Below are 17,621 nucleotides of genomic sequence, written 5' to 3'. Positions count from 1 at the left end.
GGGATAATAATCAATGTAATGAAACAAGCTATATGAATGGTTGAATGTGAAGCTGATGATGTGCCCTGTAAACTGTCACTCAATCCAAAATAAAAACATTTAATTAAAAAAAAAAAAAGAGAAAGAGCAGTGACCAATGGAAAGGAGCCCTGGAGGAATCCAGCAGTACCTTGAGATGGGAACAAGGTGAGATGAATGAATGGGAGACCCATGGGTCCCTCATCTCAGTGACCCTATGTCCTACAGCCACATCCTCCTTTGATGTTTACTAGATGCTGACATTGCCCAGACCAGGACTGAGACTCACAGGTGGGAGCAAGCCTGCCCTTGAGGATCACCAAGTCAGGCCAGCCCTTTGGGCTGGTGGGGTCTCACTTCTTTCCAAGCAGACTGTGGTTCTAGCCACTCAGCACCTGTCCATAACTCCTGCACAATTTAAGGGAGAGGGGAAGACTTCAGCAATGTTCACAAACCTCCAGCTTTCTAGGTCCAAAGCCATGTATGGGCGACAAGAACAGGGGATACATAGTAGCCAGACTCGGCACAGCAGTGGCTCAAGGCAAAGCTCTGTATTAGCTCCTTGGGAGGTTGATGGCCCTCGGGGGGTGGGGGGTGCCAGGGTTTGAGCCCCTGGACATCAACCCAAGCTGACCCCTAAGAACCCTGAAGCTAAGAAGCCCTCTGGATCTTGTCCGCACTGTACAACTTGAAGATTCAGGTCTAGGCAGTCTGAGAAATCATCTGGGTCTCTAGGCCACAGCAGAACATCCTGCACAGAGGTATAAAATGCTGAGTATAAAATACTGAGGAAAGGAGGGTGGGGATGAAACTCAGGTAACTGCCCAGGGAGGGCTACTCCAGGAACTTCTGTCACCATCTTGCTCCTTCCCACACTGGCAGTTTCCAACCACCAGGGGCACACCTACTTCTGTCTGGGGGAAAGCCACGTCCCTAGGGTTTGTCCCAAACCCTCTAGAACTCCTATACCTTTGGTAGCCTATTCATAACTTGGTCTAGAATTCCTTCTGCTGAGTACTCCTGGGGGACCCCAAAGGCCTGGGAAGAAGTCAGGATGCCCCTTGTTCCCCATCACCTCCAGAAGTTTTATGGGAACCCCTTCTCCTTTGGGAGGAATACAGCAGTCGCTCTGGGGTTTTCCAACCCAGGCCCCACCCATCCTCAATGAATGTCTCCAGCCCAACCCCAGTGTCCTGTGCTCCCCTGGCCTCTCAGCCCTTCCCCAAACCCTTCTCCTTACCCTGTCATATAGGAGAAGCCAGAAACTTTATGAAACCTTCACCCCTTTGCCCCCACTTCCCAACTGTCCCCACCCCACCCCCACCCCCCTTTCCAAATACCCTATCTCTCATTGCCCAGCTTCAGCACCACTTCCCCAGGAAGCTCTCCTCCCCCTGTTTCTGCGACACCAAGCACAATTTCCTCCTGTGTGAGGCACAGAGCCTGGCAGTCTCTCACTCCTGTACCCAGCAAGACTCAGGGCTGGTGTGAGGAGAGAGGAAGTAGCGCTCAGGGGATGCTTCCGAACCTGTGCCCTGGGTGCAGGAACTGCTTCCTGCCCTCTACTACCTTTACCTCTTTTTTGGAAAAAAGCCAAATCCAACTGGATCCTTCAAATGTTCCTGCCAAAGAGTTACAAGGGCAGATTCCAGGCCCACTTGCCTCTGGGTAGGGTGTCTCAATCTATTTAGCTGCAACATTGTGTCCTGCCCCTGCCTCCAACTCAGCAGATTTTCTTGGGCCCTGGCCTTGCTGTCCATGTGCTGCATTCTGGCCCTGCTTTCTGTCAGCCAGTTATTCTCTGGCAATGATCTGGAGCCTGGGGGGCCCATATGGCAACCCTGTTTTAACAGCAGCTCCAGCCAGGCTGTAGATGGCCCATCCACAGCCCGATTTGTCAGAACAACATGCTCTGAGCCCAAGGCCAGTGATCAGAACCTGGAGGCAGGGGGACAGTGGGCAGAATGCTCACTGGGGGACCTCTAGTGCATTCTACCCTTCCTGGTTTTAGCCTGGACAATCTGCAGTGGTCCTCAGTGACATTACAAATGTCTATGTGTCATCTCAGGGGGTGATCCATATTCTCAAAGTAGACAGCAGATCTGGAGGCATCATCCCCATAACTAGGGGATACCTGTAGCCCTTATTTCAGCTCACCTTGGTCCTGAGGGCTATCCATCTTCATCCCTTCTCATCACACCAAGGCCACGTCTCCACCTTAAGCTCTCAGCTCTAATGTGGCCTCCTCAGCTGTCCTTGACCACCCAACATGGAATAGCCTTCCCTCATCCCCATTTCTGTAGGCTTCCCTTGGGGTCCTTGGTTTTTATGTGTCCTATCCCCCTAAGATACACAGAGCAGGACATTGTCTCAGGACTCAGGTCCTGTTGAGTCCTAAAGACCTGGTTTGGGGCTGGCACCCAATAAATAATTGTCAAATGAATAAATGAATGAACACTACCTGTGGATGTCTGTCATGCCTGGACCATCCCACCTACACTCCACAGCCCACAATCTATCCCAACTTCCTCTGGCCTCTACTCGTATTGTACCCCCATGCCCACTTGCCTCAGTGTTCTGCTTGCTGCTCTCAGAACCTCCTGCCTGCCTACAAACTGGCCAATCAGGCCCCTTCACCTGTAATGCCCTCCTCGCCAACTCCTATGCAGCCTTCATGTTCCAGTTCAAAATATCATGTATTACTCCGAACCATCTCTGGTTCTTTTAACTGGAGGCAGCCACTCTGTTCACTGGACCTTAATGTACAAATCCTTGGGGAGGGAGAAACTATACTATCATTAACAGAAAACTATTCTCTGATTGGGGTCCTGGTGTGGCACTGTGGGTTAATGTGCTGGACTGCAAGGTCAGTTTGCACCGCAAGATTGGTCGTTCAAGTTCACCATTCGCTCTTCAGAAACCCTATACAAGGTCACTATGAGTCAGTACCAACTTGAGGCACTTAGTAACTATATCCTCTGATTAGGTTCTCTGACCATCCTCCCACAACCAAAGGGACACCTGGACCACCCAACCTGCCCTTGCTCTTACCATAGCCACAGTCAGGCCAATCACTGTGATGATCCCAAAGGACAGAAGCATTGTGCCCACACCAGCTGTGCTACCAACCATGTCAGGGATTCTGGTGCCATTAAAGCTAGTGGCTTCTGGGCTGAGGGTGGTGGGCTCAGAAGCTGGTCCATCTGTGGCAGGGTCCAGGTCAGGCTCAGATGTAGGCGGGTGACTGCTGAACCAGCCCCTAGTGGAAGGGATCCTGGAGTTCATGCCGATGCTAACAGGGTCCTTCTCACGGGATTGCCTGTGGTCAGTCTGCCCACTCACTTCCTACATTAGGAGTGCTCCAGTCTGTGGTCTTCACCACCTCCTTAGATAAAGGGAATCCCCTGCTTCCCTGGATGTTGGAAAAGAAAGAATAAAAAACATGAGGCTTAGAATAGTGGCTTAGCAGCGAGATGAAGTCCCTCAAGTTTCTAAAGACCCAAGGGAAATGAAAGTTTGATGGTAAGAGCAAGTCCAGGGGACATGAGGACACTGGCTTTATATATCTAAGGTCCCTGTGTGGATTTGCTGTTGTTAGCTGCTGTGAGTCAGCCTCTGACTCATGGTCACCCCATGCACAACAGAATGAAATGTTGCCATCCCATGATGCCTTGCATATCAGCCTGCTGTGATCTTTGAGACTTTTATCAGCTGATTTTCACAAGTAGATCACCACTTTTCTTCCTAGTCCATCTTAGTATGGAAGTGCAACCGAAATCTGTTCAACATCATAGCAACACTCAAGCCTCCGTTTGCAGACAGGTGGTGATTGCACAGGAGATGCACTGGTCAGAAATGGAACCAGGGTGTACAAAAATTCTACAACTGAACCGCCAATGCCTTATGTGGATTTAAGAATACAAAATGAAGCTTTACATATCTCTGTTTGTGAATCAGGTGATCACAGTGATCATACTTGAAAGATGTGACAGGCAGTGGAACAGTCCAAGAAAAAGTTCTTCCCCTGAACACTCGCCAATGGTTGGAGAAAAAAAATACCACAGTTTTTTCCTTACCGAAAGGAGAACACTTGCCCCATTCAGACAAACCTGGCTTTGATTCCAGCTCAGCTACTTGGCTGGGTGATCCTAGGAAAGTCACTGCACCTTCCTGAATCTCCGGTTTCCTAAGGCTAACGTAAGGATATTAAGAAGACTGCCTTTTCAGGGCCATAAGAATACAGAAATGTCCAAATGAACCAGTTCCCCCAGAAGCCTTAGCTCAGCATAGCCCCTCCCCCTATACACAAGTGCCTGATAAATGTTAAATAGTCTCCTTCTGGCCAGGACAAAAATCTGAGAAAGCAGAGCCACAGAGACCTCTGGACTCAACCTGGTGTGTGGTCCAGAACCATGGGGACAGGTATGGAGAGAGTGGTATGGCTACATGTAAATAGTTAAGAGAGGCTGAAAGTCAGGTTCTTTCACAGGACTTCTCTGCAGGCTTCTCATATCACTGGACTCCCCTCAGTAGGGCTGGGGGCTGCCAGGAATGGGGAGGTAGGTGAGGGGGACATATCCACTTTGAGGACATATCCCTCTTCCCCTGGAGTAGTGGGTAGGAGATGTGCCCAGCCCAGGGTGTGACTTAGGCCTTTCCAGGTCAGAGGATAAGGTGGGGTGGACAGGGGTTCCTGTCAAGCTGCAAATGGGAAGGTCTGGAGAGCGGAAGGATGTACAGCTCAAGGCTGCATATATACCTCCCTGTGTATGGGTGTGTGTGAGGTGTGCACACACATGGTTGACGGCCCCTTAGGGAAGGGAAAGGCTGGCAGAGAGACAAGGTCTCTGCCCTCTCCTTCCAGTTAGCCTGAGTGAGTCCTGAGTTCTCTTCTAGGCTGGACTACTGACCCTATGTATGACCTTGGCTGGACCCTTAACTCAGCTCTTCGGCTCAATTCACGCTTCCATCCAAAGGGGACTACCTGGGACTGCTTCTGAGTCCGAAAGGTAAGGGAGGAGTACTGGGATGAAAGAGTCGGCACCCCGATTCCGGAGAATCCGAGTACCGATTCCGGAGAATCCGAGTACCGTGCTCTGCCAAGTCCTCCAGTCTTCCCTGCCCCAGTCCCCATCCCCGCCTCCGCCACACTGATTCTTCCATCCTTCCACAGAAGCGGCAACCTCAGCACTTACTTAATCCGGGGCGCCGAAATCAGTCGGAGAGGCTGGAGGTGGTGGAGGCGTACGCAAGACTGGGGCTGGGGAAACCCGGAGGCCTGGGGTCGGCAGAGATGGCAGGTTCGACTCGTGGTCCTCCCTCTCTGCACGCTCTAAGTCGTGAACTGGATTCGCTACGGCCCACTGCAACTGCTAGCACCATCTCAGCCGGCTTAGACCAGGGTGGGCACGGCTGGAACCGACGGTGGGGGTGGGGCCGAGCTAGCAGCCTCCGGGGGTCCCAGATGCTCCAGCGCCCCGCCTCCCTGCCCGCTCTGCGCCCCTATCCTAGGATTGGCTGCCAGGCCTGGAATTCGCGCGCCATTGGTCCGCTCGCCTGTCACTTGGATATGGATACGCCTCCAGAGGGAGCCAGGAGCTGAGTGGCAATCCTCCACAATCACTCCTAACCCCCGCGACCAGCGTCAAAGCCGGCTGGTTGCTAGGCCCTTCACGGACCAGAACACAGGTCCCTACGTAGTTCAGGGTTCGCCCCCATCGGGGCAGAGTCGCGCCCCCAAACGCAGGCGCACGAAGGAGGCTTGGGGAGAGCACTGGACTCGGAGTCCTTGAACCTGCGTTGAATTCTACTGACTTTGTGACCTTGTGCATGCTGCTTTCTCTCCCTAGGCCTCGTAGTCTTCCTGCTCTAATGGAGCTCGGATGTGAGGACTCTTCGTAAATGACCCTCACCCTAGACTTGTTAAATGTCATGCAGTCGGTTCCGACTCATAGCGCCCCTGAATAGTTTCCGAGTAGCAGCTGGTGGGTTTGAACTACTGACCTTGTGGTTCGTCCAGTGCTGATCCTACAGCGCCACAACAGGAGTCACCCTAAGTTGTTGTTAGGTGCCATTGAGTCGGTACCGACTCATAGCGACCCTATGCACAACAGAACGTAACACTGCCCGGTCCCAGGCCAACCTCACTATCATTGCCACGCTTGAGCCCATTGATGCTGCCACTTGGCCAATCCATCTCTCTGGGGGTCTTCCTCTTTTTCTCTGACCCTCCACCTTACCAAACATGGTATCCTTCTCCAGCGACTGGTCCCTTTTGACAATATGTCCGAAGTATGAGATATGAAGTTTGGCCATCCTGGCCTCAAAGGAGCACTCTGGTTGCACTTCTTCCAACATAGATCTGTTGGTTCTTTTGGCAGCCCATGCACTTTTAATATTCTCCTCCAACACCATAACTCAAAAGCATCAATTCTTCTACCTGTGTTTTGAACTGAGCCACGAATCTCAGTTTAATAAGTGCTCCCTTTCCCAGTATATTTTGATGAGGAGGCTCGGCAGTCTACACTTTACAGGGCATTGTCATGACCTGGTTTTTAGAGAAGAAACTGAGTGAGAGCTGGGCACGTAAACAAAATCCAAGTTAGCAACAAGTTAGTAACAATCAGGCAGGATTTGAACCTAGATCTCCAGAGTCGAGGTTCGAACACCCTGCGTCAAACCCTAAACAGTCTGACCCAAAGTGTTCGGAATGAAAGGAACTGGAATGATAATGCGATCCAGTCGCCACTGGTCCCTGTTGCGCTCCCTCGCTCGCTCGGGCCACAACTACCTTTGACCAGCTCGGGGACTTTGCATTCCTCCCCCAGCATTAGGCCCTGCCCAGGCGCTTTTTCCACCAGGCCCAGGGGCCATGATAGACCACGCCCCTAGACGTCGGGCCCCGCCCACAGGTAGCTAGTGACGTGCTGTCTACTCTAGGGTTCTGCCTACACTGGATTCTGTCCCCACCTCTGAACACTGTCTCCGAACAGTCGTGGTGGGCTGGAGTCATATTCCGGCCAAGACCTTCGGAAAGCTCTGCGAGTCTGGGCTCCAGGGAGCAACCACTCATACATCTACGCCTTTCCCACCCATGGACTTGCGGGCGTAGTGGACATTGCGTTCGCAGCCTTCCTGCTGGAATCTGGCGACCCTAGGAACTCTGGAGCCGAGGTGGTGGGGGCCGCCCGAGCCCTTATCGGCTGCACCTATTCCGGAAACGGGTATTTGAGGGAGCACACCGCAGGACGCGCACGCTCAAGGACTTGACAAGAGACAGTTTCTCCACGCCGGAGAGCGGTCGCTGGAGGGCGCGTAGGGCATTCCCTCGGGCAGGTATGGACTAGAGGTGAGATCGAAGTGGTGGTGCCTGGACTTGCAGTGCTCTTAAGGCCTGGACGGCCCCATTTCCCATAGTACTGATGGAGAAACTGGCCCGAGTAGGAGGCCACCCCTCCTGGCTCACTAACGCTGTCATTCGGAGCTGAAAGGGAGGCCACGCCCACTGTTTTCAACCCTCGGCTCCTCAGGTGGCAGCGCGCAGGTGAACAGAGCTGCCTCTGGAATCTACCTAATCCGAAATTGTGTTCTGCCTGGAACGTTCCCTAACTGGCCTCCACTCTCGGAGCTTCTGTTTCTTCTCTGAGATGGAGGTTTCTTGTCTCTGAAGAGCTTGCAGTCAGCATATGCTGTATAAATAAATGCTTGTTTATATCTTAGAAAGAAAGGGACTAGTGATTGATTTTCAACTACATTCTTAGTTAAGCTTGTTCGTGACAATTTAAATGTAAAATTAACAAAAATTGTAAAAGTTGTTGGTTGGCAATTTATGCTGACGGCTGGGATTATGGATTAAATTGGGGGCAAGTTTTAGCATTCAGTGACAGTACATGCAAAATGTGTGACGCAAAGCTCTCAAACAAAGGCACTCGCCTTCTTTTCGTAATATTATTTGGGAGTATGTGACATTAAGTTCCTGCTTTGTGCTGAGCTCCCAGCTGGGCCTTGACATTCACTGGCTAGTGTACTGTTCACTGTGGGGTTGGTGTTACTCTTACCATTTTACTGATGAAACAAATTCAAATAATGGCTTGCTCAAGGTCACATATGCAGGGTCAAATGATGATCTGTCTAAGCCTAAAACCTATGCCCCACTCAACACCAGGACTTTTAGCAGGGACTGAGTTATGGGTTCATCCCTCTTCAAGAAACATTAAGAAAATACAAAACATTTAACTCAAAACATAACTGGCCAGGAATCAAATGGATGGGTGAAGATCTAAAATGGAGCAAGAGCGTGACTCCTCTCAGGCAGTGGGTGGAAAGCAAGTTCTAGGCCTGCATGGGGTAGAGGTGGAAGTCTCTCAAAGTTGAAGCACTTTCTGGTTTCCCCCATTCCAGGGTGGCAGCAACATCTGAGAACCATAGCCGCTTTGGGAAGCTGGAGCCTGTGATCTCGCTATCTCCACCTGTCTGGGACAAGTGACACCTTCAGAGCCCACCTCAGTGGCTGACATCACAAGAAAGACTTGGGGACTTGGGAGTGCTGAGGACAATCTTTCCCTGAGACATGAAGGTTTGGGGTAGAATTCTGTGGACCCTCTTGCCTGGTCCGAGAAGGAAAGGAGGCATCTGGGGCTCATGGGCACCCCATGCACCTCTAGTTAGGCTGATGAGTGCCACAGAACTGGTTAGTCACTGGGCAGCAGTCTTTGAAGAGAAAGGCATCCCTGAGGCACGGGAATCCAGTGAGTACATCGTGGCTCATGTCCTTGGAGCCCAAACAGTTAAGTGCAGTGTTGTCAGAAGGGTGTGGAAAGAGAGGACCCTGGGGAAAAGACATCTAGGCTTTTCTGTCTCAATGAGACGGGGGCTCATCAGCTATAGTCATTTATATGTCCCTCGGCTTAGCTGAGACTGATGGGATTTTTCCAAAGGAATGTCTTGGTGGTGGTGGTGGTTGTGTACCATCAAGTCAGTTCCAACTCATAGCGACCCTGTATAGGGTTTCAGAAGCTGTAAATTTTACTGGAGCAGAAAGCCTCATCTTTCTCCTACTGAGCAACTGACAGCTTCCAACTATTGACTTTATGATTAGCAGCCCAGCTTGTAATCCATTATGCTTTCAGGGGTCCTTGAAGAAATGTCTTAGGCAGATGTTTATTCATTCATCCAACAAACTGTTGTGGCACCTGGGCACAGGGGTTCAAGGACCAAAATGGCCATATAAGAAATGTCCACATAAGAAATCCGGTTGGGATTCTTGGGCTCCTAGAACCAGCCACTTATAGTCTCTTTGGGATCAGTTTCAGAGCCTGAGGCCAGCACTTTGGACCCAGTCCTTGACTCCTCAACAGCTACAGTGTGTCCAGGAGATGAGTAGTCACAGATTACAGAGGTGAGTACCCATGGTCTAAGACTGGGCTCTGTGTGAGATGCTGGGATCCCCCAATCCCATGAAGTCCAAGGGAGAAGGAACATGTTCAAAGACTTGGGAGGTATCAGGGCAGTGAATGAGAATGGAGGGAAGGATAAAAGGCCTTGGCCAGGAGTCCAGGGCACAGGAGACACGTTTGGCCACTAGTGATATCCCGTAACCCAAGTGTGATTGTGCCGATTTTGGCTCTGTTCTCAGTATCATCTTTTGCAGGATGCCGGTTCAGTACATCCTTGGGGAGTGGGACTTCCAGGGCCTCAATCTGAAGATGGCACCCCCAGTGTTCATCCCTCGGCCAGAGACAGAGGTGAGTTCAACTGGGCAGGGCAGGACAGGATGAAGTTTATGGAGTTCTGAGCACTTGTCTTTCCCTAGATTTCCTCCAGGGGGCACTGAGGCTCCATGTCTGCTGTGTTCCTGGACAGTGCCTTTCCTTTCAGTGTCTCCCACTGTTCCTCTTGACTGTCCTCTTCTGATCCTGCTCAGGGTATTCCAACTGGTGCTGCTCACTGAGTGTTCCTGTCATTTTCCTGGGACCTTTTCCAGGATCCAGGAAGGTCCCAAGACCCACCCAGCCTATGGGAAACAACCCCCTGCAGTTCTCAGGATGCATGGGTGAATCTCAAAGAGCTCCAGGTCTCAGAGAGCTAAAGGTCCAGTCTCAGCTGTGTAACCTTGGACAAACCACTACCCACTTTGGTCCAGATGATGAGAGGGTTGAGCCTCTAGACCAGAGAATCTATTATTCAGTTGTCCTTATAAATCAACTCTCTGGTCAAGTAATCACCTGTGCTTATCCCCCAAATTATTAGAACTAGGAGTGTATGACCTACATGCGGTCCTTAGGTGAAGCCCCGATCCTGAGGGGATGCTTTCTGTGATTCTTCTAAGCCTCTCGTTGACCTTGAAAGTGACAGAGCTGAGATCAACAGAGAGCAACTCAAGTGAGGGGCATGACGGAAGCTGGGCAGGTTGTAAGGATTATTTCTGGAAGGATATCAGGCACCCTAGGCAAGGAAAGGACAGGCTCCATCCACCTGTCCCAGGCAAGGACATGGAGCCCTTCCTCACTCCTCCAGTCTCTGCCCAGCCAAGACATGCTCTGTCCCCTCTCACTCCCACATCTTGAAGTTGGGAGGATAGGTCCTTGCCTCACTGCCCAGAGAATCTGAGGCCTTGCTAAAGTCCCAGGGCAACCAGGTAGAGCAACAAGAGGACAGCACCAGGTTCCGAGGTTGAGCCCCCACAACTCACATGAGGCTGCCCCACCTGAAATTGGCAGGATGTGACCTGCCACCTGCAGGCTTTTGATAGCTCCCTTGCCTGTGTGACCTTTGGCAGGAGGTCACTCACCACCCGTGAGGCAGCCAAGGGTCAGGGCATGGGAGGGCAGCCACCATGGTGACCTCGGTCCTACAGAGGTGACCTACCACTAGTCTTGCATTTTGGGGTTCTGAATGTGAGGTGTGGACTTCCGGCTCCCATGTGGCCCACCCCTTTCCTGGGTGTGTCTGGTCGTGCAGAGCAGCCCTGCAGCAGGGGCGAGGGCTGTGGTTGGGAGGTCAGGGCCTTGCCTCACTGTACAGACATTTCTGAGAACTTGCCAGGTTTGCACCAATGTGAAGCCACATTAAAGGGCGTCTTACCAAGAACTAAAGAGGACATGGCCTGTGGCAGGGAGAGTGGAGACTGGGTGCAGGGGAGGAATCATGTTTCTGATGATAGGTACAGAAGTCTGAAGTACAAAGTTGCAGGTGGCAAGTGGGCTGGGCGAGTTGGGTTTTTGTTTGGGGTGGGAAGTTGGCTCCATGCTGGCTAGGCAGTTTATGGAGTAGGAAACTTAAGGCTGCAGGTTTGCATAATTCTGACTCGCCTGGTAAGATGAGGTGCTGTGGGTGCTTTGTCTGTGATTTGTAGGCAATTCCAACTTTCTGTGGCAGCCCCATCAGGGTTACCATCCTTCTGGAGGGTGGTTGTGGTATTCAGGTTCTGCCGAGACAGTGGGGTCAACTTGAGGGTATGTTAGGGTCGAGGCTGCAGGCAGCCTGCGTCCTCTCTGTACCCTGATGTGTTCTTGGATTCTTACCATGTTCACTTGTATAAGGTTCTCTGGGCCTGTGACCAGCTCAGCTCTCAGCTTCCCACAAAGAGCTGCTAGCTTCAGGCCTGAGGGACTCACTACAATAGGTGGGAGAAAAGTTTCTGATCTTCTTGGGGGTGGCCTCCCCTCAGGGTACCCACAACCAACATGAGCATCCTGTGGTCTGGTATGTAATGGAGAGGCCGGGCGCTGATGGGACTGAGGAACAGTCTCTCAGCCTCACACCTGGCCTGAGCTGGCCGTCCACACCTGTGGTTTGTCTGAGGTCAGGGGTATCTCTCTGAGGTGGCTAGCCAGTGTGGCTGCCTGAAGGGTCTTCCTCTGGCCAGAATAGGTCTGTCTGTGGCTGGGAAACCAAGTGACACTCACACCCTTGACAAGTCCTGGACACCCTGCTGGCCTCTCCACACGTGACCTCACCACTGAGACCACAGGTTCTCACCTGCAACCTGGACTGCTAGTTTCTGCCAGTCCCAGCCTTACTTGCCCTGCTTGCTTAGCACCCAGTGGTCTCTAGCAGTGCCTAGCTCAGGACCAATGGGAGGGGTTGAGGGAAACCCTCTTCTGCTGGAGACAGGCTCCCTTGCACTTGGCAGGCAGCAGTTGATTTGGTGCAGAGGGACTTTGAACAGGGAAGGTTGAACCTGCTGGCGAAGATCTGCTACTGTGAACTTGCTGCCCTTAGAATTGGTAACTTTGCTTTCGTGGCTGGGGGACGCTAAGGGGTAGGATGCTTTTTGGGACTTAGCACATATGGAAAATGGGTCTAAGAGACATGGTGACCTCTGCTCGATTGGATCCTGGCTAGTGGCATTGAAATTCTGAGGGGATCAGGCGCTCTGAGCTTCAGAGGGTGGCTTCCTGGGGCCACCAAGAACTTGTGAAGTAGCCCAGAGGTCCCTCCCTAGGCCGTACCCTGGATGTGTGGAACATACTATGATGGGCCAGACTACAGGCCTTTCCACAGTGGAGTCTTTGGTTTGATGGGAGATTAACCCCAACCCAGGCTTTAGACTCAGGGTGGGGAAAGCTGTGGTAGAAGGAGTTTGAAGGTGAGAGTTTCAAGTAAGTCTTTCTGGAGGAGCTAGCCCTTTTCAGTTGACTGAAATACCTACTTGCTAAAACCCGGCCCCATCTCTAACCCATTCCTACTTGAGAGCTGGGACTCTAGAACCTTCAGGAAGAAGGGCTTTTGCCACATCCATGGGACACCTTTGAGAAGAGGCTGACCTACCCTTTCCCTGCTCCACACAGCCACTCAGTGTCCCCTCCCCCAGCGTGGGTTGGAAACATTTCTGCAGTATCAGTTGGGGAGCAGCAGTCATCTCCCCCATGCCCCTCCTACACTGGCTTCTATGTTCAGTCCCTGCTGATTTCAAGTGGGTGGAGAGACCTGAAACTCTTTTTCCATAGTAAAAGTACCTACCTGCCACTGAGGCAGGCACAGTGCAATAAGGCTCCCGTGCCCAGACCCCTTATGCCTACTCCATGCATCCACAGCCTCTTTCACATATGGGGCTTGGGCAGAGTTAATGCCTTCCCTTCCCCAATGAAGGAATTCCCTGTCCTTTTGGCCTTGGAGACGCCTGACATCACCCAGGGGCCCCTGGTCTCACAAATTTGATTCCTGGCGCCATGAGCTATAGGCCAGGCTCCAGGCAGGGCCTTGATCCCTGGGTCTCAGTTTCCTAGAGGTTGATGTAGGGAAAGCTCTGGAAGTAGGGCCTGATGCAGAGGGAGTGCCCAAGAATTGTCTGTTGCAAATATTCATCAACATGAAATAAGAGGATGTTTGTTTCTGTGGGTTGTTTTTTTTTTAATTTGTGAATTGGGTGAAGGTTTACAGACCACGTCAGTTTTCCATTCAGCAGTTCCTACACATTGTGTTTCATCTCATTGATTGCAGTCCCCACAGTGTGACATCACTCACCCTGCTTCTTCCATGTGTTTACTTTTCTGTTCCTCCTCCTCTCCTAGTTCTTCTGAACTTTGTCCTTGGGTAAATGCTGCCCTTTTTAATCTCAAATGATTGATTTTTCTAAGGTGTGCACACCTCATTGGTGTTATTGTCCCCCTTCTACACCTGTCTTATGTGGCTGAAAATTGAGCTCATGGAGGTGAGTTCAGGTCCTGACTTGAAAAGTGACTTAGGGCCATAGTCTCGGGGGTTTCACCAGTGTATCTGGCCAGTGAGCCTGTTTTTTTGTTTTTTTTTTAAATAATTTTGAGATTGTGTTCGACATTTTTCTGTCACTCTATCCAGGACCTTCTAATATGATTCATTTTAGAGCAATTGGAGTGGTAGCCAGGTACCATCTAGTTCTTCTGGTGTCAGGTTGTGGAGACCGATGTCAGCATAGTCCAGTAATTCACTGGACAAATTGTTTCTGTACATCTTAAATTTTCTTCGCTCTTCTAGACAGGGAGAGATCAAGTGCTGCACCTTAGCTGGCTACTTGTGAACTTTTAAGACCCTAGTTGCTATTCATCAAAGTAGATTGTAAAACATTGTCTTTGTGGACTATGATATGCTAATTAACTATGTTGTCCTGTTGTTGTTAAGTGCTATCAAGTCGATTCAGACTCATAGCAACCTGTATAGGGTTTCTATGGAGTGGCTGATAGGTTTGAACTGACTACCTTGTGGTTAGCAGTTCAGTTTTTATCCTGCACTGCCACACCAGGTCCATAACTGAGGTTTATTGAGTACTTACTATGGACCAGATTCTAGGATCAGTATTTCATGAGTGCAGTTCCATGTAGTCCCCACCACACCCTGATTCGTGGATTATTCTCAATGGTGCTCAGTTTTACAGGTGGGGAAACTGAGGCATGGAGCGGCAGGGTGATCTTCCAATGGACCCATCTGGCCATGGAGTTCAGTCAGGCATTGGCCTCTCCCCCTTTCACACACACAGGGCTACCTGTTCTTGGGCCTCTGTGCCAAGACCTCCAGTGGCAGGTCAGCACCAACTCTAATGTAGACCATTCTGGCCTACAGGAGCTGGTTGACTGGGTGCTGGAAGAGGAGGCCCAGAGGCCCTGTGCATTGGATGCCCAAGGCGGCCCTCTCATCCTGGAGATAGGCTGTGGATCAGGAGCCATTGCTCTCAGCTTGCTGAGCCAGCTCCCTCAGGTGAGCCCCCTCTGGATCCCTATATCCCACCCCAGGCAGGCTGATACTTACTGTCCCTCCCACCCCTCTGCCAGGAGCATCTGAGGGGATTGCATCAGAGGAGGGACAACAGGGCTGCTTTAGCTCTCTGGAGTAGGAAGAGCTATTGAACATTGCCCTCCTCTCCTGGCAGGGGTTTAAGGGAGGGCTCTGCTCTACAAACCTGGCCTCCCCAGGCTCCACTCAGTCCACATGCCCTTCTTTGTTCTTGGAACAGAGCCGTATCATTGCTGTGGATAAGGCGGAGGCCGCCATCTGCTTGACCCACGAGAATGCTCATAGGTAGGACAACTAGAGGCTGGGGGGTGCAGGGTGAGGGGTGAACTTTGGGCCTTGATCTCAACTCCTGTCCAGGATCAAACCCCTGGATGTCTAATTTCCACTCCTAAAATATGGTGGAAGTAGTGAGGATGGGTGGTGGGCACTGAGTATCTTGCTTGTCCAGGAAGGGGTCGTTGTCCCTTTGGGCCCTTGTAGCCAAGGGGAGGAGCCTGGCCTCCATGTTCATGCTATCCCCTCTCCACATCTCTCTAGGCTTCAGTTGCAGGACAGAATTCGGATTGTCCTCCTTGATGTGACTTTAGGTAACCTCCCCACCCATCTTCTCTGGGGAAGGGGTTTTGGATACAGGCACTGTTCCTTGCTAAGCACAGACACGTTGCGGTTGCCACATGTGTCTTCTAGGCTGAGCTGACCTGTGAGGGGATCAGTCACAGGGCCCTTCTGACCTTCTGAATCCCCTGTAGCTAATGAGTTTAACTAGGTCTTGTCCCTGTTAGTCCAGTGGGGCCACAGAAGAGGATGCAGGCAATCAGAAAGGGCTTCCTGGAGGCGTCACTTGAGTCTGGACTATTAAACAGGTTTTTGACAGGAAGAGGAGAGGACAAGGATATTTCAGGTGAAGTGTTATCATGACAGATCATGGATGCTTCCAGCTAGGCTGCCAACTGGGGATTCTGGGCACCATTCTGCAAGGCTTGCTTATCAGGTCCAGAGACAGGACCAAGGCATGGCTGTGGGGAGAGGCTGTTTACTCAAAAGTATGGTGGTAAGTGGAACAGCCATGTCTTTTCTCTTCGTGGATCAGTCCCTGATGTATGTCTTCTCTGACCACAGAGAGGAGCTGGGCTCACCTTCTTCCCTGGGGCCCTGTGGACCTGGTAGTCAGCAACCCTCCCTACATCTTCCACCAAGACATGGAGCATCTGGCTCCTGAGATCCTCAGGTGCTGAGTGGGGCAAGGTGGGGAAGCCAGGCTTGAGAAGGCCTAGTGAGAGGGGCAGGAGGGTGGGGGCCAAAGCGGGCGGTGGTGTAGAAAGGGTGCACTTTACAGCCTGAAGACCTCTCTGGGTTCAGTTTATGCCTTCCACTGAAGACCACTGGGTGACTCCTGAAACTCTAGGAGCCTCAGTTTCCCACCTGTAAAAGGGGGAGTGGCAGAGCCTTGCATAAAGTGAGGACTCAGTGATGAAGGAAGCCTGGGGTGACTGGAACAGAGCTCCTAATAAGTGCTCAGGAAATGAGGGCTGTTATTGTCTCAGGGTACTCCACACAGAAAGTAGCATTGTACAGAAGTCTGAGAACCAGAGAGGGAAGGCACCTTGTCCAAGACCTCATGGAGAAAGCTGGGACCAGAACCCTACTCCAGGCTTTGCCCTGTGCCATCCTGTTCCCAAATAGGGACAAAGAACAAGGGGGAGCCCAGGAGTATCTGGGTCGGGGAGGATAATGGGAGAGGGCATTTCTGACCCAGACTGTCTGTAGATGGGATTCATTGAGTGTATGTGAGGGTTTTACCTGCAGGAGGCAAAGGGATACGAGCTGCCATCCACTTGAGTCCTCTTCTTGTAAGTCCTCAGATTTGCCTCTCAGCTCAGAGCGTGAGTTCAATAGGGCCCCTTCCTCCATACTTTCAGACACTTTTTCATCCAGGCTCTCACCTACCACTGTCCTCACTTCAGCTATGAAGACCCAGCAGCCCTTGACGGTGGAAAGGAGGGCATGAACGTCATCATCCACATCCTAGCCCTGGCGTCCCGACTCTTGAAGAACTCAGGGTATGGGTGAAGTGGGTCTCCTGGGTCTATTCCCAGTAGTCTCCTTCCCTCCCAGTAAGTAGTGGGCATTCCTGGCTGCCCTTCCCAGACCTGGAAACCCAGGAGTGCCTGTCCTGGTCCTGCCTAGTTGAACCTAATTGTTTCTGTCTCTCCTCTGTAGTAGCATCTTCTTGGAAGTGGATCCCAGGCACCCAGGACTTGTTGGCAGCTGGCTCCGGAGCCAGCCTGACCTGCACCTCGAGCTCATGGCTGTGCGCAAGGATTTCTGTGGGCGGTGAGGCTCTACCTACTTCTCACAGCCCCCAGGCCATCCCCACGTGTGCTGCCTGGAATGACTGAGGCCAGAATATGGTTCCAGCTATTCCAACTCCCCACTCATCCCTGAGGTCCAGGCAAATAATGGGCCCTCATCCATGTCTCTTCAGGCCCCGGTTCATGCATATTCGGAAGTCTGGGCCCCAGTTTGATTCCCCTGAGAACGCCTGGCCAGGGCTCCAGCTTGCCTGAGTTTTTTTCCGGAATGCTGCCCCGAAGAAGGTGGATGATCCGTTTCAGAATTCTAGGTGTTCCCAGCGCTTCTTACAGCTCTGTAACTCCCCATGTTCTATGTTTCTTGAAGACTAGTGGGTTGAGGCCAGAGTGGGTATATCCTTACTGAGGCAGTAAAGAGCAGAAGCATTCACAGCCCAGTTCAGAATCTGTGACCTGGGTTCCTACTCTGGCTCCATCCTATTGTGGCTGAGGGCAGATGCTCAGTATCTCTGCTGGTGGAACAGGAATATCCCAATGCCACCCTCCCAGAGTTGTTGGGGAAGTATTAGGATATCTGACCAG

At 51.6% G+C, this 17,621-nt stretch overlaps 2 protein-coding genes across 3 annotated transcripts in view; one reads left to right on the top strand and one right to left on the bottom strand.

Moving 5' to 3' along the window:
• The window catches only part of LOC102837401 (chromosome unknown open reading frame, human C3orf18), a 6,390-nt gene extending 3,087 nt beyond the window's left edge, over positions 1-3,303 (bottom strand). Inside the window, exon 1 of one of the 2 annotated variants that reach the window (XM_006873561.1) lies at positions 3,070-3,303. In XM_006873561.1, the coding sequence (XP_006873623.1) occupies positions 3,070-3,303 (234 nt within the window). The remainder of the gene's footprint in view (positions 1-3,069) is intronic. The other variant, XM_006873562.1, reaches the window with a different exon arrangement.
• A 5,284-nt stretch (positions 3,304-8,587) lies between these two features.
• On the top strand, positions 8,588-17,294 carry HEMK1 (HemK methyltransferase family member 1). Its single transcript, XM_006873645.1, has 10 exons — positions 8,588-8,803; positions 9,324-9,415; positions 9,668-9,761; positions 14,557-14,691; positions 14,948-15,012; positions 15,265-15,314; positions 15,847-15,955; positions 16,692-16,787; positions 16,948-17,061; positions 17,213-17,294. The coding sequence occupies exons 1-10, from the start codon at positions 8,588-8,590 to the stop codon at positions 17,292-17,294; spliced, it is 1,053 nt and encodes a 350-aa protein (XP_006873707.1).
• Positions 17,295-17,621: the final 327 nt, after the last annotated feature.

The sequence above is a fragment of the Chrysochloris asiatica genome, unplaced genomic scaffold, assembly GCF_000296735.1.
Source record: "Chrysochloris asiatica unplaced genomic scaffold, ChrAsi1.0 scaffold00246, whole genome shotgun sequence".
In the NCBI taxonomy this organism is placed as follows: Eukaryota; Metazoa; Chordata; class Mammalia; order Afrosoricida; family Chrysochloridae; genus Chrysochloris; species Chrysochloris asiatica.
Note: the sequence above shows the minus strand (reverse complement) of the source record. Positions and strands in the feature narration are given on the sequence as shown.